Below are 26,118 nucleotides of genomic sequence, written 5' to 3'. Positions count from 1 at the left end.
GATTCAGGAGATAAACGGACTTGATCTGCTTCAGCATCACCTTCAGCTTCAGCTTCATCTTCTTTCTCTGATTCATCAACAAGCATAGACTCAACATTCCTCTTTCGACGCTTTTGCTTTGGTTGAGAAGATGATCCCTCCTCTACTTGAACTTTAGAAGTTGTTTTCCTACTCCTTTTCTTCTTTTCTCCCTTTAGAAACCACTCATTCCTCGTTTCTTTGAAATTTGCAAGTGTTTTCAACTCCTTTGCATAACTTGCTTCTTTCATTTCTTTCTCATTTCTCCAATTCTGATGTTCAACTGGATCTGGATCTTGATAATTTTTGTCTTTGATGAACCCGAAGAATTCTACTTTTGTTGATGGCTCTGGATGGTTTGTATGATATTTGGCCAAAACTTTCAAAGTCTCATTATCCATGTGGAATAACACCAACAAATCAGTGTTTTCATCTTTCTCCAAATCAGGATAAGCATGGTCTAACATCATCTGTACAAATCTGGGATAGATCCATGTTTTGCTTTTTGAAGTAATATTCTCTACCATGTAGTGAAACACAATCTTTGAAAAATTATACTTCTTGTTTAACACGAGTGCAGTTACCATGCACATTTGATAATCCCGCATCACATCATATCCTCCCTTTCGATGACTGAGAGCATGCAACACTGAATGTATAAGAAACTTGTAAGGCTTGGAAAAACATGCTTTCAAGTAGTTAGCCTTGTTCAGTGGTCCTCTATATCCCATCCTTAGCATACAACCCTTCACCATCCTCTCTGGGAACCTTGTCGGAGAATTTTCATCGTCCGGAAAGTCTAACACCTCACGTACTAGTTGCTCTGTGATGATGATTGGTTTATCTTGGCCATTCAAGCTCACGATCGAATTTATTGTTTTACTTTCTTCATCATACGTTGCCTTCTCCCAGAAACGCTCAATATGTGATCTGAATACAAGATGTTGATTCGTCAAAGCTTTCAGAATCGGCAACCTTTCCATGAACTCTAGAACCCCTTTGAATTCAGCCATCTTTGGTGTCTCCATATCGTAAACATAACAAATGTTGTGTAGTGGGTCAAATATCACATTCGAAGCCTGAAAAACAACAACATACAACCAACATAACACTTAGAATATTTTTCATCACAAACACATGTTTATTCATACGAAATGACATTACAAATGAAATGCCATTTCAAGCGAAATAGTACACTCATGCGAAATGACATTTATAAGCGAAAACAGTTTCAAACAGAATCACTTTTCAAACGGAATAGCCTAATTTCAAACGAAATCAATCTTCAAACGAAATGGCCTGATTTCAAACGAAATCAACTTCAAACGAAATAGCCATTTCGTGTGAATTTGACATTATCATCAGAGTGCTATTTCGTACGAAATAGCTCATCGTTTCGCTTGAAAATGGTGAAATTACAGTTTGAACACAACATGATCAGATGATGAAATTGATGTTCTGGATTTGTTATATGATGAATTCCGAGCACATGGATGTCTTTATTACACATTTTGGACCACAAAAACGTTCTAGATCTGCGTTCAAAGTAACTGCTATACCGATTCTTATTCAAAATCATCAAATTGAAACCCTAATCTAGATTTACTGCACATTCCGAGTTCATGGGTGTGTTAATCGATCTTTTTTACACACAGATAAACCCTAGATCTAAGATTAATGTCCTGTTCATCGTTGTTCAAACGAAAATTGTCAGATCTGGGTCAAATCAACAACATCTCTCACATTTCCCATATTATAAGTTGTGCCAACCAACTTATAAATGGATTATGAACAACAAATCGGCAAGAGTTCGACTAGAAATCAACGATTCTGGTGTTTTCGCGTGAAATCGTTTTGACAGAGTTTCGGTACGAAATGACAGAAATGATGCCTTCAAGCGAAATCAGTTCACTATTTATAAACACACTCATTTCGTACGAAATGAGCATTTGACAACTTCACTCGAAATCAAGTTTCAAGCGGAATCATTGTTTCTTGCAAAATCATGTTTCAAACGGAATGGCTATTTTGTACGAAATAGTCATTTCGTTTGAAATCTCATTTTTTCAAAAATTTTCAACTTTTTAACTTTTTGATATTTTACCGTCACACCCAGTTAACCAAGTCCAAGTTAATGACCCTGGTCAACTGTTTGGCCTGCCAAGTCCAAGTTAATGACCTTGGCTGACCAATTTATGAAGAATGCTGATTTTAGAAACAAATTTTAAGTTCAAGTTAATGAACTTTTAAACTTTCAAGCAATTACCAATCACTTTTTCTCAAACTTCTGCTTACCCAACCCTCATGATCCAACTTGTTCAGCATGCAAGACTTTGATCATCAGATCACCAACGTCCGTTGTCAAAACTAAAATGAAATGCAAATCTTTTTGGATTTTATAAAATGCTAAACAAACAGACAATCTTTTTGAGTTTTTGATAAGCAACAAAACTGTACACACAATATTTTTGGTGAGCGTGTTAGGGGATCATATCAGCTGCCGACAAGATACATGTACCGTTAAGCTTAGATTTCATACTCAGCACTAAACATTTCGCTTTGATTGTCGATATACTGATCCTCTTAAATTTTCACACGATTTTCAATCTGTTCAGGATACGGATTTAGTGTTTTAAGATCTTAACTTTTACATGTGTCCCACCTCATAATATACTCCAGTATCCAGATCACTATATTCAGTCTTACAGGTGAGTGCACACTAATGATATCTGTAAAAGGTGAATGTGAGACCATGAGAGCTCAGGCTAGAACTTCCGTTCGTACAGAGAGATGATGGCTCGACTTTAGGTGGGTTCCCTTTGGGAATCTTTTTTACAACAACACATGATTAGCATTTTGCAATGTTTCATCATTTTTTATGCTGAGGGGAGGCTTTATGAATAAAGTTGTGCAGAGTATTATACGAGGACTAGGCTATTGCTTCCGCAAAATCAGAAGTCCTGGTAGAATACCCCAGATATCATCACGTATAAAGACCTAGTATGTCAGAAATAGGATCTTTCAAACAAGATTTCAGGGGTTACCTATATATCCTGGAGATGTTCCCCACGTAAAAACAAGTTGTTATGTTATGTTTATATCCCAAACAAATCTACCAAATGTGTAAAAACCTATCGACACATCATTTGCGAGACTGCTCAACACTTTTTAACTTTACATATCTTTAGCGTACTTTATCTGTCTAGCTAATTGTTACGCCCCATTTTCACTAATTTCGACGTATAACATAAGTTAAGAAAATTTTTGAAAATTTCGTCATGGCCTATTCGTTTCAAACCACAACAACCTGTTTTACAAACCAAACTTCCAAGTTTAATAGTTATGACGAAACTTCTAAAAACAAAAGACTACATAGAACACAACACGACTATTACTACTAAAAATTTTCCAACGACAAGTACCATGTACGAGTTAAGGTTAAGTACAAAACACCACAATTGACCCATTCAAAACAAAGTCTTATTAACGGAAGCGTGTGGTAGGCGTAACCCAAGTGTGCACACTCCAAGCCATCCTTATGCCTAAGTCGAGGATTTACCTACATACAATGAATTTTAAAAGTTAGTTTCATTACGCATTACACTTACAATACCATTTACTTTTCGCTTTTCTCCAATATCGTTACTATCATTAAGCATTCGACTTACCCATTAAATGGGTAACTTGTAACCTCATGAAGAGATTCGAGCATACATATCACAACCCGATATCAACGGATTGGATTGCGTTCACCATAAGCTTAACATTTTCCCCCGCATAGCGGGTTGAGCTTCATACCTCAAATCTTCTCGCTTACATAACCACCCACCGTAGGCGGGTGATCTCATATTCTTCTTCGACCCGGTTACATGAACCGGTCGACTAGCATAGCATAGCATATTTCTTTATTAGCTTTAACAATCCACAAGGGATTTATCATTATCTACTAGCACCATAATTACTACAACATAGTATGACACTATAATGAAAATTGCCCAACACAGGTATTAATATCTATATGTAAACTTTTGTATGTAACGGGACATACCTCGATCTTGTGAACCTTCCGTTTTCTTAGCACTTGAGCCTTCTTCCTTCACGCCTATACCAATACATAATTTCATTCTTTTAGTACCCCGATTTCATTTCGTTATTTCCTCTATATTACACATAATTGTTCTTTCAAGCATTTCATCAAACACCTTGTGTGCGTTACACTAAATAAGCATAATGTACAATTATTTGAAGCATAGTTTACTAATTCATCTATATATCATCATTATTCAACCAATTTTCTTAAAACTCTTTACTCTACATCAAATTGTCTAGCATTCAAGTAATTCAAACAAGATCATACAACAAGAATACATGAATTCATAATCACTATGATACTTGTTAACCATGACACAATTTCACCAAGTGGGTTTCTTTCAATTAACTAAAATTAAGCATGATTCCTACACTAGGGAGTGCCCTTATCATCTAAACAACACAAATCATGCCACGGATCTTGTTCGGGTCGAAACCCCTTTCTCTAAAATTCACCAAATTCAAAAATTCGACTTACCAATCTACTAGATATGCTTAGATGGCTGGATTTTTAGAACATGCAATAGACAAATCTTGGTTTCTCCTTGCCAATTGATGAGTTTTTACAAGAACAAGGAAGACCCTTGTTTCCTCCTGCCCTAGCTCGACCCCAACGCACGTACAGGGGTTGTATTTGGGTTTTCCCACTTAATTAACCCTTACTACTTGTACATTTACATGTTACCCCCTTTTAGTTTTGATGTATTTATAAACAATAACCTAAAAACCATCATGTTAAGCATCATATTACCATTCACTTAATTTTATGATATTTTATTGTCAATTATCGCGTTTTTCGTTTTTGGGGTGTTACAAGTCCACCCCCCTTAAAGGAGGTTTCGTCCCCGAAACCTGAACATATAATAATTTTAAGCGTGTACATACCAAAGAGAAATGGATAGTGTTTCCTCATTTCATCTTCCGGTTCCCATGTGAGTTCTGACCCCTTACGGTGCAGCCATTGTACCAACACTTGCCGGACAGTCTTGTTGCGGAGCTTCTTTACCTTGACATCTTTAATGGCTACTGGTCTTTCGACATAATTCAACCCCTCGTCTAACTCGATGTCATCGAGAGGTACTAATGCAGTTTCATCCGCAAGACACTTCCTCAACTGTGATACGTGGAAGGTATTGTGAATTCCGTCTAGGGTAGGCGGTAATTCTAATCGATATGCAACCCTCCCAACTCGAGCCAAGATTTTAAACGGTCCGATATATCGAGGGCCTAACTTACCCCGTTTACGAAAACGAATAATGCCCTTCCACGGCGACACCTTTAATAGAACAAAATCTCCAACTTGAAACTCGATAGGGCGCTTCCTCTTGTCTGTATAAGCTTTTTGTCGATCTTGGACTGCCTTCAGACGAGCCCTTATCAATTCAATCTTTTCATTTGTTAAGGCAATTAAGTCATTTGGCGCGAGCTCCCTTTGTCCCACTTCACCCCAACATACAGGAGTTCTACATTTTCTTCCGTACAGGAGTTCATAAGGGGCCATCTTAATGCCACTATGATAACTATTATTATAAGAGAATTCCACTAGCGGTAAATGGTCATCCCAATTTCCTCCAAAATCTAAAGCACACGCCCTCAACATATCGATAAGTGTTTGGATGGTTCTTTCTGACTGACCGTCAGTTTGAGGGTGGTAGGCGGTACTTATGTGCAACCTCGTTCCCACACTTTCGTGAAATCTTTGCCAGTAGCGAGAGGTGAATCTAGTATCACGATCCGAGATGATTGATACGGGCACCCCGTGTCGAGATACGACTTCGTTCATGTAGACCTCCGCCATCTTTTCGGAAGAATAAGCTTCTTTAATGGGTAGGAAATGGGCGCTTTTCGTAAGTCGATCTACGATTACCCATATTGTATCATGCCCCTTTTTCGTTCTTGGAAGCTTGGTTACCAAATCCATTGTTAGTTCCTCCCACTTCCACAACGGTATCCCCAAGAGTTGTGATTCCCCGTAGGGCTTTTGGTGTTCCGCCTTCACTTGAGAGCACGTTAAGCATTTTGCGACATACTTAACGATATCGCGTTTCATGCCCGGCCACCAATAATTGGTTTTTAGATCTCGATACATCTTTGTAGCCCCAGGGTGGACCGAATAACGTGACTTATGTGCTTCGTCGAGTAGTGCGGCCTTGACTTCACAAAATCGGGGTATCCAGATTCGGCCGAATCGCGTTTTGAGTCCGGTCGAATCTTCTTCTAATTTATCAATTACGCCTTTTAATCTTTCTTTCTTTAAGTCTTCTTTTCCAAGAGACTTTATTTGAGATTCACGTATCGTTTCGAACAATCGTGGCGTAACTATCATCTTCATGGACTTTACACGGAGAGGAGACGGATACTCTTTTCGGCTTAACGCATCGGCTATCACGTTTGCTTTCCCTGGGTGATAGAGGATATCACAATCATAATCTTTGATAAGTTCCAGCCATCTTCGTTGCCTCATATTCAAATCTTTCTGCTCAAAGAAATACTTGAGGCTTTTATGATCCGAGTAAATCGTACATTTCGTACCGTATAGGTAGTGCCTCCAGACTTTTAAGGCGAACACTACCGCTGCCAATTCCAAATCATGTGTTGGGTAGTTTACCTCGTGAGGCTTTAATTGCCGCGAAGCATATGCAATAACCTTTCCCCTTTGCATCAAAACACAACCTAACCCCTGGTGTGAAGCATCTGAATAAACAACCAGGTCTTCAGTTCCATCTGGTAATGTCAGGACCGGAGGACTCGACAACCTCTCCTTTAGTATACGAAAGGCCTCTTCCTGTTCCTTACCCCACACAAACTTTTCTTTCTTTCTCGTCAGCCTGGTTAAGGGTAGAGCTATCCTTGAGAAATCCTGTATGAACCGCCTATAGTATCCCGCGAGGCCTAGGAAACTCCTTATTTCAGTCGGGCTTTTTGGGGAACGCCATCTCACTACAGCATCAATCTTTGATGGATCCACTAAAACACCTTCCGCATTAATCACGTGGCCTAAAAACTGCACTTCCCTGAGCCAGAAGGCGCATTTTGAAAATTTTGCGTAAAGTTTCTCCTTGCGGAGAATTTCGAGTACTTCACGCAAATGCCTTGCATGCTCAGCTTTGCTTCGCGAGTAGACTAGGATATCATCTATGAACACGATTACCGATTTGTCTAACATGGGTCGGCACACCCGGTTCATAAGATCCATAAACGCAGCCGGCGCGTTTGTCAATCCGAACGACATGACTAGAAATTCATAGTGCCCGTAACGGGTTCTAAATGCAGTCTTTGGAATATCCTCTTCCCGTACTCTAACTTGATGGTACCCCGAACGCAGGTCTATCTTGGAGAACCAGCTCGCCCCTTGAAATTGATCGAAAAGGTCGTCGATTCTCGGTAAAGGGTAGCGGTTCTTTATGGTCAGTTTGTTTAATTCTCTATAGTCGATGCACATACGCATCGACCCGTCTTTCTTTTTAACAAAAAGGACGGGTGCTCCCCAAGGCGACACACTTGGGCGTATAAAGCCTTTATCTAGAAGATCTTGCAACTGTGTCATCAGTTCTCGCATCTCGGTGGGAGCAAGTCTATAGGGAGCTTTTGCAACTGGCTTCGCGTCCGGGTTTAATTCGATGCGAAACTCTATCTCCCTTTCGGGAGGAAGTCCCGGCAATTCTTCCGGGAATACATCCGGAAATTCGTTCACGACCTCAACGTCTTCAAGCTTCGGGAGAGTTTGTTGGGCATCTCCTACATAAGCTAAGTATGCTCTACTCCCGTTAAGTACGTACTTATAGGCTTGGACCAAGGTACACAACTTGGTTTCCACGTTTCTCTCTCCTTGAATACTTAATTGCTTTCCACTTGGAGCTTGAATAACCATTACCTTGGTTTCACAGTTAATCTCCACATGGTGTCGCGCCAACCAATCCATCCCCACGATCATTTTGAATTCCCCCAAAACCATGGGTATCAGGTCGATGTCAAATTCTTCATCTTCTATAGTGAATTTACAATTTCTACAAACCTCATGTAACATATACATCTTGCTATCGGCTATTTCTACTTCTAAAGGCATTGGCATTCGTTCGATCTTAAAGGACGGATGTTGTATAATTTCATTCGAAATAAATGACATAGTAGCTCCAGTATCGAATAGCACATAAACCGGTATGGAGTTTAGTAAAAAGATACCTGAAATCACATTCGGGTGAGACTTGGCTTCTTCGGATGTAATTTGGAACATTCTACCCTTGGCCCTAGAACCTTCTTGTTTCTTATCTTCCTTCTTCGACTCTTGCTGGAGTTTCGGGCACTCAGATTTGATGTGCCCTTTTTCGAAACAGTTGAAGCAAGTTTTTGGGCTATTCGGACATTGATAAGATGAGTGTCCCTCCTTACCGCATTTGTAACACCCTTTCTTGCCTAACAAACATTCCCCCGTATGAAGTTTTCCACAAGTCTTGCACGGCGTGATACCACTCTTCGACTTATCCTTCCTTCCTTGCTCTTGATACTTCCCCTTTTTGGTCGGGGTCGAATTTCCACCTTTTTCATTGGGTCTCTTTTCTCCACGCTCTTCTTGCCTCTTGATCTCAATTTCTCTATCCCGCGCTAGATTGATGAGCTCATCAAGAGTCTCACACTTCGAGGGAGTGATGAACTCCCTAAATTCTGCCTTTAACACGCCATAAAAGCGGTTAATCTTCATCCTTTCAGTATGCACAAACTCTCCACAAAACTTCATCTTATCCAAGAAGGTGTTTGATATCTCATTTATCGTCTCGTTCTTCTGTCGGAGGCGTAAGAAATCCTCTTGAATCTTATCAACGGCGGACTGAGGGCAGTGATATTTCATGAAAGGATCCTTAAACTCTTGCCAGGTCATTGTTTGGAGCCTTTCTTCACCTATCTCTTTACTGTGTGCATCCCACCAATCTTTTGCCTGAAAAGTGAGTTGGCCGGTGGCGAACATCACCTTATCTTCGTTATCACAACGACTTCGAATGAAAACCGCTTCTATATTTGAAATCCATCTTTGGCATGCGATCGGATCAATTTTACCATCATACGTTGCCGGATTGCACGCCATAAAGTCTTTATATGTGCATCGTCGTTCCTTGCCTTTACTTCTAGACCCCTCAATTAGTTCTTTCAGTTCCTCGATCTTACTGGTCATCATAGCATCCACAACCCCCAGAACTCGGCTTTCTACCTCTTGAGCCAACCGTGGAAGATTGGCTTGCATAACCCCTTCCGCTACTTCCGTAACTTTGTTCTCAAACGCTTCTTGTCTAGCCACATCGTCATTATCATTAACGTTGCTTGCATCAGCCATCTATACAATAGCATATTTTCGTTTAATACAAATCACAAACTTTCGGTATATATCATTGTTCATTAATCAGCATTTACTTATTCCATTTCATGTCATTTGCTTCATTTCTTTTGATTCTTACGAATCCATTCTCGTTGTGATCGCTAATTGTGATTACATACACTTGTTAAATCTAATATAGACACTACGTAACCATGAAATAAGCTTTCGGACAAACCGGTAACACAAAGCATGAAAAATAAAACAATTTCAGCGTTTCGGCATTATGTAAGCCGTCGGCGACGGCTATGTGCCCGTCGGCGACGGGCTTGAATGATGGCCGTCGGACGTCTTTTCCCGTCGGCAGGTAGTTTGGGCGTCGGACAAAATGATGCCGTCGGCGACGGGGGTTAACCCGTCGGCGACGGGCTTCCTTTTTGCAAAAAACGCTGCAGTTCTTTGTTTTATCATTTTGGCTCTTTCTTGAGTCCATTTTCCAGCTGCACTGGTCTCGAGACCTCTTATTCCACCCCAACATCATTTTATAGCATACATAGCTTAAAACATTAACCGTGAATAAGTTATACATTCTTATACTAGACGTATAGTCAAAGCTTTACCTTGTTGACGATCTCGGAGCGAGCACACTTTTGCGTGAGCCAGAGGTTTGAGTTCAAGCATTATCATCCCCGCTCGAATCCCTCAAACCTTGGCTCTGATACCAACTTGTTACGCCCCATTTTCACTAATTTCGACGTATAACATAAGTTAAGAAAATTTTTGAAAATTTCGTCATGGCCTATTCGTTTCAAACCACAACAACCTGTTTTACAAACCAAACTTCCAAGTTTAATAGTTATGACGAAACTTCTAAAAACAAAAGACTACATAGAACACAACACGACTATTACTACTAAAAATTTTCCAACGACAAGTACCATGTACGAGTTAAGGTTAAGTACAAAACACCACAATTGACCCATTCAAAACAAAGTCTTATTAACGGAAGCGTGTGGTAGGCGTAACCCAAGTGTGCACACTCCAAGCCATCCTTATGCCTAAGTCGAGGATTTACCTACATACAATGAAATTTAAAAGTTAGTTTCATTACGCATTACACTTACAATACCATTTACTTTTCGCTTTTCTCCAATATCGTTACTATCATTAAGCATTCGACTTACCCATTAAATGGGTAACTTGTAACCTCATGAAGAGATTCGAGCATACATATCACAACCCGATATCAACGGATTGGATTGCGTTCACCATAAGCTTAACATTTTCCCCCGCATAGCGGGTTGAGCTTCATACCTCAAATCTTCTCGCTTACATAACCACCCACCGTAGGCGGGTGATCTCATATTCTTCTTCGACCCGGTTACATGAACCGGTCGACTAGCATAGCATAGCATATTTCTTTATTAGCTTTAACAATCCACAAGGGATTTATCATTATCTACTAGCACCATAATTACTACAACATAGTATGACACTATAATGAAAATTGCCCAACACAAGTATTAATATCTATATGTAAACTTTTGTATGTAACGGGACATACCTCGATCTTGTGAACCTTCCGTTTTCTTAGCACTTGAGCCTTCTTCCTTCACGCCTATACCAATACATAATTTCATTCTTTTAGTACCCCGATTTCATTTCGTTATTTCCTCTATATTACACATAATTGTTCTTTCAAGCATTTCATCAAACACCTTGTGTGCGTTACACTAAATAAGCATAATGTACAATTATTTGAAGCATAGTTTACTAATTCATCTATATATCATCATTATTCAACCAATTTTCTTAAAACTCTTTACTCTACATCAAATTGTCTAGCATTCAAGTAATTCAAACAAGATCATACAACAAGAATACATGAATTCATAATCACTATGATACTTGTTAACCATGACACAATTTCACCAAGTGGGTTTCTTTCAATTAACTAAAATTAAGCATGATTCCTACACTAGGGAGTGCCCTTATCATCTAAACAACACAAATCATGCCACGGATCTTGTTCGGGGTCGAAACCCCTTTCTCTAAAATTCACCAAATTAAAAAATTCGACTTACCAATCTACTAGATATGCTTAGATGGCTGGATTTTTAGAACATGCAATAGACAAATCTTGGTTTCTCCTTGCCAATTGATGAGTTTTTACAAGAACAAGAAGACCCTTGTTTCCTCCTGCCCTAGCTCGACCCCAACGCACGTACAGGGGTTGTATTTGGGTTTTCCCACTTAATTAACCCTTACTACTTGTACATTTACATGTTACCCCCTTTTAGTTTTGATGTATTTATAAACAATAACCTAAAAACCATCATGTTAAGCATCATATTACCATTCACTTAATTTTATGATATTTTATTGTCAATTATCGCGTTTTTCGTTTTTGGGGTGTTACACTAATGTACTATCATTTCCCCTTTTTACACAAACTCTTTTTCAATTTTTCTAATGTTTTTGAATTTTTCAGATTTTCTAATGTTTTTGGATTTTGAAATTTTTTCATGTTTTTGTATTTTTCTGCAAACTTTCTCCCCCTAAAAACAAAGACATATTTTTGTGTTGTTGTTTTTATCAAATGCAGAAAACAAACTGTACAAAAACTTGACAACACAACATGGATCACATAAGATCGCCGTCCTCCTCGGCTTCACATTCAACAACCCTCCCAGAAAACAAATTTTTTAACCCATTTAATTTCAAAAGATAGTTAAATCTCTTTTTATCAAACGGTTTTGTGTAAAAATCAGTCCTCTGATCATCGGTGTGTATATGTTCAATTCGAATCAATTTCTTCTCGTGACAATCATGGATAAAATGATGTCGAATTTCTATATGTTTTGTTTTCGAATGGTGAACCGGGTTTTTTGTTATGTTTATCGCTGCCTCATTGTCCACAAATATAGGCGTGTCCAAGAACTGCAAACCAAAGTCCCTCATCTGCTGAGGATCTGTGAGCAACAGCTGGAGGCCGAAACGTATTCAGCCTCGCATGTAGAGAGAGCGACTGAGGTTTGTTTCTTGCACTGCCAGGTGACTAGTCGAGTTCCAAAGAACTGACAGCCAGCAGTGGTGGACTTTGCATTTTGCTAGCAGCTACCAAAATCCGAATCAGCATAACCTGTGAGAGTAAAGTCATCAGACTTAGGATCCCACAAGCCGGTGCTTGGGCAGCCTTTCAAATACTGTAATATTCGTTTCACGATTGTCAGGTGTGACTGTCTTGGGCTTGACTGATATCGGGCGCATAAACAGGTTGGATACATGATGTCCGGGCGGGAAGCAGTAAGATACATCAAAGATCCAATTATCGACCGGTAATACGTCTCGTCCACTTTCTCTCCACTCTCATCCGGACAGATTCCGTGATTTTGAGCCAAGGGGGTTGATGTCGGAGTAGATTCAGACATGTTGAACTTTTCCACAACATGGTTCACGTATTTAGTTTAATGAATGAAGATTCCTTCGGGCATTTGCTCCACCTATAGCCCTAGGAAGAACTTCATCTCCCCTATTGAACTCATTTCAAACTTTCTTTTCATCACTTTTTCAAACTCGTTACACAAATCATCATTTGTTGATCCAAAGATGATGTCGTCGACATAAATCTGCACCATCAATAGATGCCCTGCAACCTCTTTTGTAAACAACGTACTATCAACCGTCCCTCTGGTGAACCCGTTGTCCAGCAGATATTGGGAAAGCGTCTCGTACCAGGCTATTGGGGCCTGGTGTAGTCCGTAAAGCGCTTTATCAAGAAGATAGACTTTGTTTTTGTGCACCGGATCTGTGAACCCCGGCGGTTGTCCAACGTACACTTCTTCTTTGATTTTGCCATATAGGAATGCAGATTTCACATCTAACTGGTAGACTTTGAATCCTTTCCAGGACGCGAATGCCAGGAAGATTCTTATCGCCTCGAGTCTAGCAACAGGTGCATACACTTCCGTAAAGTCAATGCCTTCTTGCTGACTGAAACCCTGTACTACCAATCGCGCATTATTCCTTACAATCACTCCTCTATCATCTCTTTTACACTTAAAAACCCACTTCGTCTTTATCAGCTTCTGATTTTCAGGAAGATCCACCACTCTCCATACTCCTAGCTTCTCAAACTGTTGCAGCTCTTCCTGCATAGCATTCACCCTGCTTTCTTCAGTTAAAGCTTGTTTATACGTTTGTGGTTGAACCTGTGAGATGAAACATTTTAGTGAGAAATCAACTTGTAAAGGAGCAACAGATGTATAAAAATATGTAACAGCTCTGTTGATCTGATCTCGCGTTTTTACTCCACTCTAAAGATCACCAATTATCTGCTCTAAAGGATGATAAGACAAAGTTCTTGGCATGACAGTGTCAGGCACGTTCACTTCCGATTGCAAATTCGTGATGTCTTGATCACCGGTGTGATCCACAGCTTCTGTCGTTGCAACATTTTGTGACAACTCGAATTTACAAGATTTCTATTTCGCATTTATTGCACGTCCATGTATTGTTTGTGTAGTTAATTATTTGCACAATTAGTTGCTATGAAATTGTATACGTTTTGATACAATGAAGTGTATTGTGTGATTATGCGTAGTTATGTGTTAATTGTGATAAATTTGTTAAATGCATAAACTTGGTGGTGAAACTGTGAAATTGTTTGAGAGGGTGCACTATTGTAAAATATAATAATAAAGGGTGTAAAGAGTTATTAGTGAAACTTAAACTATACTTAACCATAATCCCTTTTTCACTAATTATTTTCACAAAAACCAAAGCACGTACTGTATTCTCTAATCCCCTAGCAATCATTATCACCATCATCATTGGCACAAGACATTCAGCACTTTGATTCCACATTTTCTCTAGAATCAACACAAGGTAAATGATTATTGTTTATTGATTGCTTGACTATTATCAATTCTTGATTCTTGATTATGTGTTCACAAAAAACCCTAGTTCCTCATATAATATTCTGTGATTTTGATTTGATTCGGGATAATTGTGATTATGATGATGATTAGTTGAATGCTTGATAGATTATTCTTGTGATGATTGTTGTTGTTAAGCATTGGTCGAATTGTTATGAATCTGCCGTCGATATGAATGAAATTAGGGTTTGCTTGAACATAGAGAACGTAACTGATTTGATTCTTTTGATTCTGTGCAATGATTGGAATTCACGTATTGTTTATTGTCAGAGTTTCGTAACCCTAATGTTAGTTGTCTGAGTTTTGTGCATGATTGAGACTGTCTGAGTTGTCTACACATTGAACACATGTCCGATCTTTAACCCTAATGGGGAGTCCGACTTTGTTAATCAACATGGGGTCCGAGTTTCTTTGGCATCTATGTTGTCCGAGCTTTTGAAAGGACAAGCTTCTTTGTCCGAATTTTGTAATAGTTGGCCTAGTGTCCGACCTTTAAAGATAGTGAGCGAAGGGTCCGACTTTTAACCCAAGATCATGTCCGAGTTTTACTTGTTCACACGCAATGGTCCGAGTTTTGTAACCAAATCCACTTGTCCGACCTTTAAGCTTGATGGGGTCTGAGTTTGTGAGCCCCATCCCCTGTCCGATGTTTAAAGGGGTTACCACCCCATGTCCGAGTTTTTAACCCCCCAAACCCTAACCCCTGTCCGACTTTTAATCCCCATGTGTTAGTCCGACTTTTAAACAAGGGAAGCCCCCCCCCCCCACTTCTTGTCCGAGTTTTAAGGGCAAGGCCCTGTCCGAATTTTATGTGTAATGATAGTCCGACTTATGTATGCTTTGTACATGATGCATGATCAAGTTCTTTTAGTTCTGTTAAGTGTGTAACCCTGATTTAAGTGGGTTGTGTTGTTAAAGTTATTGATTCTGTATGTATGAATAAATAAATAAGGGTTTTGGATTATGACAAACACCAGTAATTAAGCTTTCTGAATGCTTCTGTATTTAATTGCATGCAACTGTTCATTTCTGCATATAACTGTATGATTCGATATATGATTGTATGAAGTTGAATGCAACTGTATGATCCTGCAAGCGTGAACATTCTATGTGATATCATCATGTACACAATAAACACACAAAACACGGTTGCTTGAATATCAAGGATTTCTAAACCCTAAGTTGATGCAAACACTTACATCGTATCCTGTGCAACATATCCTAGGTCTTGTGTAACGGACTTAGACATTTGATAAACCCTAGAGCATAGCATACCGAGCAAACCAAGGTGAGTTCACACAGCCAAGGCATGGGATTCCCGAGTGGGAATTGGTTTGGAAGAATTGAATTGGATAATTACTCGTACTTACACTATTGCTAGACTATAGACCATCGTCCTCAGGTTAGTCAGGACACTTACGTAAATCCTACGTAAACTAGTATCTACCATTGTCTCCCGGGTCGGGAGGACACTTACGTAAAACCTACGTAAACTTATACCTACTACTGTCTTCCGGGTCGGAAGGACACTTACGTAAATCCTACGTAAACCCCACACGTACCACTGTCCTCGGGGAAGGGCACTCATGTAAATCCTACGTGACCTTGTACGTATTCCTGTTCTCGGATTAAGAAGAACACATGGTCGCAAATAGTCTAGTAAGTATAAACATGGGAAGCCCCCATTAGTAAGGTTAAACGTGGGAATCCCCCACTGGAAATAAATATATAATTACGGGAAACCCCCACTATTAGTACATGCATATGTGGGAAGCCCCCACCAAATGGACATACGTATTACTGTTATGAACTTTCCTTCTGTGAACTCGCTCAACTAGTTGTTGACTCTTTGCTGCATGCCTTGCAGGTCGTTAGGTACATATGGAGCTTGCACACGGAGGAGCAAGTCGTTGTGGACAAGGATCGTGAATGCTATGATTGAACGTTATGATATTACATACTTATTTATGATTGGGCTTTTACTTATTTGCTTCCGCTAAACGTTGAACTATTATTTATGTTTTGAAACACCTTTCATATGGATGGGTTTGGTTTAATGTCATTTACTTTTACTATATACATTGTTCTATATGATTGGTGGCTTGATCCTGTTCAGTCACGCTCCTAAGCGGTAGTACTCCGCGTGTGGATTTTGGGGGTGTGACAGATTGGTATCAGAGCCATTGGTTATAGAGAACTTGGTTTTAATATGGGGAAAACGTTTTTATTAAAACCAGACTATAACCAGAACAGTGCTCTCAACGATCCACAACGACGCTTCGCTCCACGTGCAAGACTCAACATCCTAGGTAATAAGGTTTATGTTTATTGCCTACATCCTAGAATTGCATAGAACTTTGCTCGTAGTATGCTTAGATTACACTGCTCATTACTTGTTATTGCTTGAGAACACCTATGTGCTTACACTCTTCTGTCATCGCACTATTCGCGAACCTTTCTCACTTATGTTGCCTTTGACGTGAAGATCAATGGCTAGACGTGTTAATATGACTCAAGCCCAGTTGACGGCTCTTATTAACCAACAAGTAGCTGCGGCACTTGCAGCTGCAAACGCAGGAGGTATACCCTGCAGTCGTAACTCATTCTAGGATCTTTAGATCCTACGTTCCTAAACAACTCTTATGTTTAACCTCGATTTGCTCTTACACATTAGGTCAACACGCTCATCAGCCCGTATGCACTTTCAAGAACTTCATGGACTGTCGTCCAGGCACATTCAGTGGCACCGAGGGGGCAGTGGGACTCCTCCATTAGTTTGAGAAGTTAGAGTCGGTATTCGAAATGTGTGAATGCACTGAGGATCGCAGGGTGAAGTACGCCACTGGCACGTTTGAAGGAATTGTGCTAACTTGGTGGAACGCGCAAGTTCAGATTTTAGGGTTGGCAGCTGCTAACGCCACCCCTTGGAATTACTTCAAGGAACTGATTAAACGTGAATACTGCACACGGGAGGATATTCACAAGTTGAAAGATGAGTTGTACCATCTGAAAATGGTTGGGTCGGAGATCGAAGCTTATATTAAATGGTCGAACGAACTGGCCGTGCTGTGTCCAACTATGGTGGACCCTCCAATCAAGCGCATTGAGTTGTACCTCAAGGGATTAGCGCCAGAGATACAGAGCCATGTGACATCGGCTAATCTTGACAACATCCAGGCTATTCAACGCCTCGCTCATCGTCTCACAGATCAGGCAGTGGATCAGAACAGGCTGCCTAAACGCATCAGTGCTACCACTACTGCTGTCACTACTTCTGCTACTCCCAGTGACAACAAAAGAAAATGGGATGGGGATTCCAGCAAGGGATCAGCTTCAGTTCAGTCCCAGGTTCAACAGCAGAAGATTGATCACTACCAGAGTCCTAGTCAGCAATCTTCTGGTGGTCACAGACAGAAAAGGTATCAAGGATTTCACCCCAAGTGTCACAACTATAACAGGCATCACAGCGGCCAGTGCAACAAGGGTCATTGCCAAAGGTGTCTCAAGATGGGTCACGAGGCCAAAGACTGTAGGAGTCCATGGCCTGCACATCAGAATCAGCAACACCCACCACCAGCTCCACAGAACCAGCATCAACAGCAGCATCAGCGGGGCAACAGGGGATGTTTTCAGTGTGGGGCTGAAGGGCATTTCAAGCGTGATTGTCCCCAGTTGAACCAGAACCAGAATCGCAATAACAATAACAACAACAACCAGGGCAATGGGAACAATAACAACGGGGGAAACAACAACAACAATGGCAACGAAGCTCGGGGTCGTGTTTTTGTGCTGGGTCGAGGAGATGCAATGAATGATCCCAATGTGGTTATGGGTAAGTTTCTTCTCGACGATATTTATGTTACTGTCTTATTTGATTCGGGTGCTGATACAAGTTATATATCGTTAAAAGTGAGTAAAATGTTAAAACGTACACCAACACCCCTAAACACCAAACATGTCGTAGAGTTAGCTAATGGTAAGAGTGTAGAAGCCGCACATGTAGTCAAGGGTTGTAACATCGTCTTAACCGGTCAGACCTTCTCCATCGATCTCATACCCATAGTTTTGGGTAGTTTCGATATCGTTATTGGGATGGATTGGTTATCCCAACATCACGCAGAGATCCTATGCAAGGAGAAGATAGTTCGTATTCCTCGTTCGGGTAAGGAACCTCTTGAAGTTTAGGGCGACAAGAGTGGTGCAGTGGTTGGTATTATTTCTTTCTTGAAGGCACAGAAATGTTTACGAAAGGGGCACACTGCTATTCTGGCATTAGTTACTGATGCATCGACGAAAGAGAAAAGAGTAGAGGATATTCCAGTTGTACGAGAATTTCCTCAGGTGTTCCTGAAGATTTACCTGGTCTACCGCCTCATCGTCAGGTCGAGTTTCAAATCGAGCTAGCTCCAGGAGCAGCACCTATAGCTCGCGCACCGTATCCTTTAGCTCCAACTGAACTGGAAGAACTGTCTAAACAACTACAAGAGCTCTTGGATAAGGGCTTTATTCGTCCAAGCTCTTCGCCTTGGGGAGCTCCAGTACTATTTGTGAAAAAGAAGGATGGCACTTTCAGAATGTGCATAGACTACCGCGAACTGAACAAGGTCACAGTGAAGAACCGTTATCCTCTTCCACGCATTGACGACTTATTCGACCAGTTGCAGGGGTCGAGTTACTACTCCAAGATCGATCTAAGGTCAGGTTATCATCAGCTGAGAGTCCGGGATGAGGACGTCTCTAAAACCGCATTCAGAACTCGCTACGGTCACTACGAGTTTCTAGTCATGCCTTTTGGGCTTACGAACGCGCCTGCAGTTTTCATGGATCTTATGAACAGGGTGTGCAAACCCTATCTAGACAAGTTCGTCATTGTTTTCATCGCCGACATCCTGATCTACTCTAAGAGTCAGGAGGAACACGAGCAGTACTTACGACTTATCTTAGAACTTCTTCGAAAGGAACAACTGTACGCCAAGTTTTCAAAATGTGACTTCTGGCTTCGTGAAGTCCACTTCTTAGGCCATGTGGTGAACAGGGATGGGATCCATGTCGATCCATCCAAGGTAGAATCGATCAGGAATTGGCCTGCACCGCGTACACCAACAGAAATACGCCAATTCTTGGGTTTGGCGGGGTATTACAGACGATTCATCAAAGACTTTTCAAAGATCGCACAGCCGCTTACAATGCTGACACAGAAAGGTGTCACCTACCGTTGGGGAAACACTCAGGAAACTGCTTTTCAGCACTTAAAGGATAGGCTTTGCAGCGCACCTATTATCTCATTGCCAGAGGGCACGGACGATTTTGTGGTCTATTGTGATGCATCGATACAGGGGCTTGGTTGTGTATTGATGCAGCGAGATAAAGTTATTGCTTAGGCTTCGCGACAACTCAAAGTTCATGAACGGAACTACACGACGCACGATTTAGAGCTGGGAGCTGTTGTTTTCACGCTGAAGATATGGCGACACTACTTGTACGGTACCAAGTGCACTATTTACACCGATCACAGGAGTCTCGAGCATATCTTCAAGCAAAAGGAATTGAACATGCGTCAACGACGATGGGTCAAGTTACTTAATGATTACGAATGCGCCATCAAGTACCATCCAGGCAAAGCCAATGTTGTGGCTGACGCTCTCAGTCGGAAAGACACTCTACCTAGGCGTGTACGAGCTTTGCAGCTCACTATTCAGTCTGATCTTCCTGCACAAATACGAAATGCTCAGGTGGAAGCATTGAAACCAGAAAACGTCAGGGCTGAAGCCTTACGCGGCTCAAGGCAACGATTAGAACAGAAGGAAGACGGCGCCTACTATGTAACAGGACGTATTTGGGTCCCACTATACGGCGGTTTACGAGAACTTGTAATGGATGAAGCTCATAAGTCTCGGTACTCTGTACATCCAGGGTCGGATAAAATGTACCACGACATCAGAACAACATATTGGTGGCCTAGTATGAAGGCCCACATTGCAACTTACGTCGGCAAATGTTTGACTTGTGCGAGGGTCAAGACAGAGTACCAGAAACCTTCAGGCCTACTTCAGCAACCCAGAATACCACAGTGGAAATGGGAAGAAATTTCCATGGATTTTGTCACTGGCCTACCTAGATCCCAGCGTGGGAATGATACTATTTGGGTGATCGTTGATCGACTCACAAAGTCTGCTCATTTCTTGGTTATCAAAGAAACAGACAAGTTTTCCACATTAGCAGACATCTACCTGAAAGAAGTTGTTTCGAGGCACGGGGTGCCCACCTCTATTATTTCAGATCGGGATGCACGATTCACTTCAGAACTATGGCAAGCGATGCACAAAGCTTTTGGCTCTCGATTAGACATGAGCATAGCTTATCACCCTCAGACGGATGGGCAGTCTGAGCGCACGATCCAAACTCTATAAGACATGCTTCGGGCGTGTGTTATCGATTTCGGCAACAGCTGGGAAAAACATCTCCCGTTAGTGGAGTTCTCGTACAACAACAGTTACCCCACCAGCATACAAGCCGCTCCATTCGAGGCATTGTACGGACGTAAATGCCGGTCACCTCTCTGTTGGGCAGAGGTGGGGGATAGTCAGATTACAGGTCCAGAAATAGTAGTTGATGCTACCGAACGAATAGCACAAATACGACAACGTATGGCGGCAGCACGCGACCGTCAGAAAAGCTACGCGGATAAGCGTAGGAAGCCATTGGAATTTCAGGTCGGGGACCGGGTTTTACTCAAAGTCTCACCCTGGAAGGGTGTGGTTCGATTTGGTAAACGAGGCAAGCTCAATCCACGGTATGTTGGACCGTTCGAGATCATAGAAAGAATAGGCAAAGTGGCCTACAGACTAAACCTACCAGCTGAACTCGGTGCAGTTCACAACGTATTCCATGTGTCGAATCTGAAGAAGTGTCTGTCAGATGAGACCCTCATAATTCCATTGAAAGAGCTCACTATCGACAAGCAGTTGCACTTCGTCGAGGAACCTGTAGAAATCACGGACCGGGATGTTAAGGTCCTCAAACACAAGAGAATCCCTCTTGTCCGAGTTCGTTGGAACTCTAAACGTGGCCCAGAGTACACCTGGGAATGCGAAGACCATATGACAGAAAAGTACCCCCAGTTATTCGGAACCAATGCAACCACTACTGAGACTGAAGCTACTACTGCGGAATTTCGGGACGAAATTCCAAATCAACGGGGGAATTATGTGACACCCCAGGAAAATCAGTAAATGATACAACCTACCTAGCTTCCTCAGTAACCGCATGCTAAATTTCGGGACGAAATTTCTTTTAAGTTGGGGATAATGTGACAACTCGAATTTACAAGATTTCTATTTCGCATTTATTGCACGTTCATGTATTGTTTGTGTAGTTAATTATTTGCACAATTAGTTGCTATGGAATTGTATACGTTTTGATACAATGAAGTGTATTGTGTGATTGTGCGTAGTTATGTGTTAATTGTGATAAATTTGTTAAATGCATAAACTTGGTGGTGAAACTGTGAAATTGTTTGAGAGGGTGCACTATTGTAAAATATAATAATAAAGGGTGTAAAGAGTTATTAGTGAAACTTAAACTATACTTAACCCTAATCCCTTTTTCACTAATCATTTTCACAAAAACCAAAGCACGTACTGTATTCTCTAATCCCCTAGCAATCATTATCACCATCATCATTGGCACAAGACATTCAGCACTTTGATTCCACATTTTCTCTAGAATCAACACAAGGTAAATGATTATTGTTTATTGATTGCTTGACTATTATCAATTCTTGATTCTTGATTATGTGTTCACAAAAAACCCTATTTCCTCATATAATATTCTGTGATTTTGATTTGATTCGGGATAATTGTGATTATGATGATGATTAGTTGCATGCTTGATAGATTATTCTTGTGATGATTGTTGTTGTTAAGCATTGGTCGAATTGTTATGAATCTGCCGTCGATATGAATGAAATTAGGGTTTGCTTGAACATAGAGAACGTAACTGATTTGATTATTTTGATTCTGTGCAATGATTGGAATTCACGTATTGTTTATTGTCAGAGTTTCGTAACCCTAATGTTAGTTGTCTGAGTTTTGTGCATGATTGAGACTGTCTGAGTTTTCTACACATTGAACACATGTCCGATCTTTAACCCTAATGGGGAGTCCGACTTTGTTAATCAACATGGGGTCCGAGTTTCTTTGGCATCTATGTTGTCCGAGCTTTTGAAAGGACAAGCTTCTTTGTCCGAATTTTGTAATAGTTGGCCTAGTGTCCGACCTTTAAAGATAGTGAGCGAAGGGTCCGACTTTTAACCCAAGATCATGTCCGAGTTTTACTTGTTCACACGCAATGGTCCGAGTTTTGTAACCAAATCCACTTGTCCGACCTTTAAGCTTGATGGGGTCTGAGTTTGTGAGCCCCATCCCCTGTCCGATGTTTAAAGGGGTTACCACCCCATCTCCGAGTTTTTAACCCCCCAAACCCTAACCCCTGTCCGACTTTTAATCCCCATGTGTTAGTCCGACTTTTAAATAAGGGAAGCCCCCCCCCTCACTTCTTGTCCGAGTTTTAAGGGCAAGGCCCTGTCCGAATTTTATGTGTAATGATAGTCCGACTTATGTATGCTTTGTACATGATGCATGATCAAGTTCTTTTAGTTCTGTTAAGTGTGTAACCCTGATTTAAGTGGGTTGTGTTGTTAAAGTTATTGATTCTGTATGTATGAATAAATAAATAAGTGGTTTGGATTATGACAAACACCAGTAATTAAGCTTTCTGAATGCTTCTGTATTTAATTGCATGCAACTGTTCATTTCTGCATATAACTGTATGATTCGATATATGATTGTATGAAGTTGAATGCAACTGTATGATCCTGCAAGCGTGAACATTCTATGTGATATCATCATGTACACAATAAACACACAAAACACGGTTGCTTGAATATCAAGGATTTATAAACCCTAAGTTGATGCAAACACTTACATCGTATCCTGTGCAACATATCCTAGGTCTTGTGTAACGGACTTAGACATTTGATAAACCCTAGAGCATAGCATACCGAGCAAACCAAGGTGAGTTCACACAGCCAAGGCATGGGATTCCCGGGTGGGAATTGGTTTGGAAGAATTGAATTGGATAATTACTCGTACTTACACTATTGCTAGACCATAGACCATCGTCCTCAGGTTAGTCAGGACACTTACGTAAATCCTACGTAAACTAGTATCTACCATTGTCTCCCGGGTCGGGAGGACACTTACGTAAAACCTACGTAAACTTATACCTACTACTGTCTTCCGGGTCGGAAGGACACTTACGTAAATCCTACGTAAACCCCACACGTACCACTGTCCTCGGGGAAGGGCACTCACGTAAATCCTACGTGACCTTGTACGTATTCCTGTTCTCGGATTAAGAAGAACACATGGTCGCAAATAGTCTAGTAAGTATAAACATGGGAAGCCCCCATTAGTAAGGTTAAACGTGGGAATCCCCCACTGGAAATAAATATATAATTACGGGAAATCCCCACTATTAGTACATGCATATGTGGGAAGCCCCCACCAAATGGACATACGTATTACTGTTATGAACTTTCCTTCTGTGAACTCGCTCAACTAGTTGTTGACTCTTTGCTGCATGCCTTGCAGGTCGTTAGGTACATATGGAGCTTGCACAGGGAGGAGCAAGTCGTTGTGGACAAGGATCGTGAATGCTATGATTGAACGTTATGATATTACATACTTATTTATGATTGGGCTTTTACTTATTTGCTTCCGCTAAACGTTGAACTATTATTTATGTTTTGAAACACCTTTCATATGAATGGGTTTGGTTTAATGACATTTACTTTTACTATATACATTGTTCTATATGATTGGTGGCTTGATCCTGGTCAGTCACGCTCCCAAGCGGTAGTACTCCGCGTGTGGATTTTGGGGGTGTGACACATTTAGTTCCTCGTCAAAACTCGGACCGGGTTCCGATTCTGAGTCGTCAGATTAATCAAATGTTGGAGCTGGTTCCTCTGGAGGTTCATGAGCAGTTCCACTTGGACCGGCCTCGTGATTGTTTGAACCCTCAGTGGGTGACCAAACTACTAGCGGTCTTGGCACTTGTTCTTGTGACATAGATTGCTGATATTGGTACAATAGTGCTAGTTCCTCTTCACTTGGCTCAGTCGGCAGTTGGAAAGACTCCCAGAGTTTGTCATAATCAAAAAGCAATCTTTGTCCGGGAAGTTGCGGTGGAGCAGTATACTTCTGACAATCAACATGCTGAACTTGAATTATCTTTCCCAGGCATGGAACGAACACCCTCTTCAGCGGACTCGCATAACCTACAAAGAAATCCTCGTTACTTTTAGCACCAAACTTACCATCCGAATCAATGAAAGTACAAGGTGATCCAAACGGTTCTAAAAACTTCAAATTTGGTTTATAACGATGAAGAAGTTTGAAACAGGTTTTCTTGTATTTCTTCACTGTTAGGACACGATTCAGTGTATAACATGCTGCTGCAACTGCTTCACTCCAGAAAAATATTGGCAACTTGGAATCGGCGAGCATAGTTCAAGTTGTTTCCATTAGAGTTCGATTCTTTCGTTCAGCTACACCATTTTTTTGTGGAGTGTATGGTGCACTAAATTCATGAAGAATTCCTTTCTCATTACAAAACTCGAGCATGCGATTAATTTTGAACTCCGTTCCATTGTCGCTTCGTATTCTCCTGATCGGCAATTTGTACAGCGTCTCCATCTTCTTGAACAGTACCATTAACGAATCAAACGTTTGGTCTTTGCTTTCAATACACATCACCCATGAAAATCTGGTAAAGTGGTCGGTGACCACCAGACAATACAGATCTCCACTCACGCTCTTCACATTAACTGGTCCAAAAAGGTCCATGTGGAGCCTTTCGAGCGGTACCCTGATTGAATTCAACAGCTTCTGTGGGTGTGTCTTCTTCGTTTGTTTTCCCTTCTTGCACTCTACACAATCATCATTTAAATGAAAATTTTTCAGATTTACACCTTCTACAAGATCATTGTGTACAAGGAAATTCATTTTTCTGACATGAATGTGGCCCATCTTTCGATGCCACATTCTTGACTCTTTTTCAGTCGCTTTTGTTTTTGTTACAAAACATTGTTTCTTATAATCTGTTGTTGTTGCGACACTCATATCCTGGACATACAAATCAATCTCCCAGGGAGCTCGCATCAACACCATGTCCTCAGGAATTTTAAAACCAGGTTTTATGATTAAACATTCATTTTTAGTAAAGTGTACTGTAAAAGACTTGTCACAGATCTATGAGATGCTAAACAGATTGTTTTCAAGTTCGATGATATAGTTCACTTTGTCAAACGTTACGACTCCATTTGTTAGAGTTCCTTCACCAACTATTCTGCCACCCTGATTCCCTGCAAATCCAACATATCCTCCGTTGATAGATTTAACATCGTAGAGTAGAGCCAGCATTCCAGTCATATGCCTTGAAGCTCCGCTGTCCATGATCCACTTCGAGATTATCGACCTCGGAAGCCCCTGCATACATCAAAGAAATTCGTTCAAACAATGAAGCCCGTGATTTCTTTACCCTTGGAACACTACCAAACACAAGATCACATGACACATCAACTTTCGGAATGTCAAAGATGATGTTTGGAACATCAGGCTTGAATTTTGGTTTTAAATCTCCCTCCTTAATTGGTGGGAATTCCTCAAGCAACTTTTCTAGTTCAAAATCCAGTTTTTCAACATC

The 26,118-nt window shown here is 40.9% G+C and overlaps 1 protein-coding gene and 1 long non-coding RNA gene across 2 annotated transcripts; both read right to left on the bottom strand.

The window, feature by feature from the left end:
* Positions 1-3,387: 3,387 nt before the first annotated feature.
* On the bottom strand, positions 3,388-9,433 carry LOC110881715. The gene is made up of 3 exons (XM_022129892.1): positions 8,290-9,433; positions 4,067-4,120; positions 3,388-3,577 (listed from the first exon to the last, which is right to left on the bottom strand). Exons 1-3 carry the CDS (start codon positions 9,431-9,433, stop codon positions 3,561-3,563), a joined length of 1,215 nt encoding a protein of 404 aa, XP_021985584.1. The 3' UTR covers positions 3,388-3,560.
* Positions 9,434-10,297: 864 nt separating this feature from the next.
* Positions 10,298-11,585, bottom strand: LOC110881814. Its single transcript, XR_002559903.1, has 3 exons — positions 11,497-11,585; positions 10,977-11,030; positions 10,298-10,487 (listed from the first exon to the last, which is right to left on the bottom strand). It is a non-coding gene; the product is annotated as an uncharacterized LOC110881814 (long non-coding RNA).
* Positions 11,586-26,118: the final 14,533 nt, after the last annotated feature.

Source organism: Helianthus annuus, chromosome 10 (assembly GCF_002127325.2).
Source record: "Helianthus annuus cultivar XRQ/B chromosome 10, HanXRQr2.0-SUNRISE, whole genome shotgun sequence".
Lineage (NCBI taxonomy): Eukaryota > Viridiplantae > Streptophyta > Magnoliopsida > Asterales > Asteraceae > Helianthus > Helianthus annuus.
The sequence above is the reverse complement of the archived record's forward strand: the minus strand, read 5'-3'. Positions and strand labels throughout refer to the sequence as shown.

Excerpts from the sequence above, each read along its gene's own strand:
- LOC110881715 (XM_022129892.1), bottom strand. The coding sequence starts at position 9,433 with ATGGCTGATGCAAGCAACGTTAATGATAATGACGATGTGGCTAGACAA. Across the intron at positions 4,121-8,289 it reads TCACCCGAATGTGATTTCAG|GCGTGAAGGAAGAAGGCTCA; the intron begins GTATCTTTTTAC and ends GTATTGGTATAG.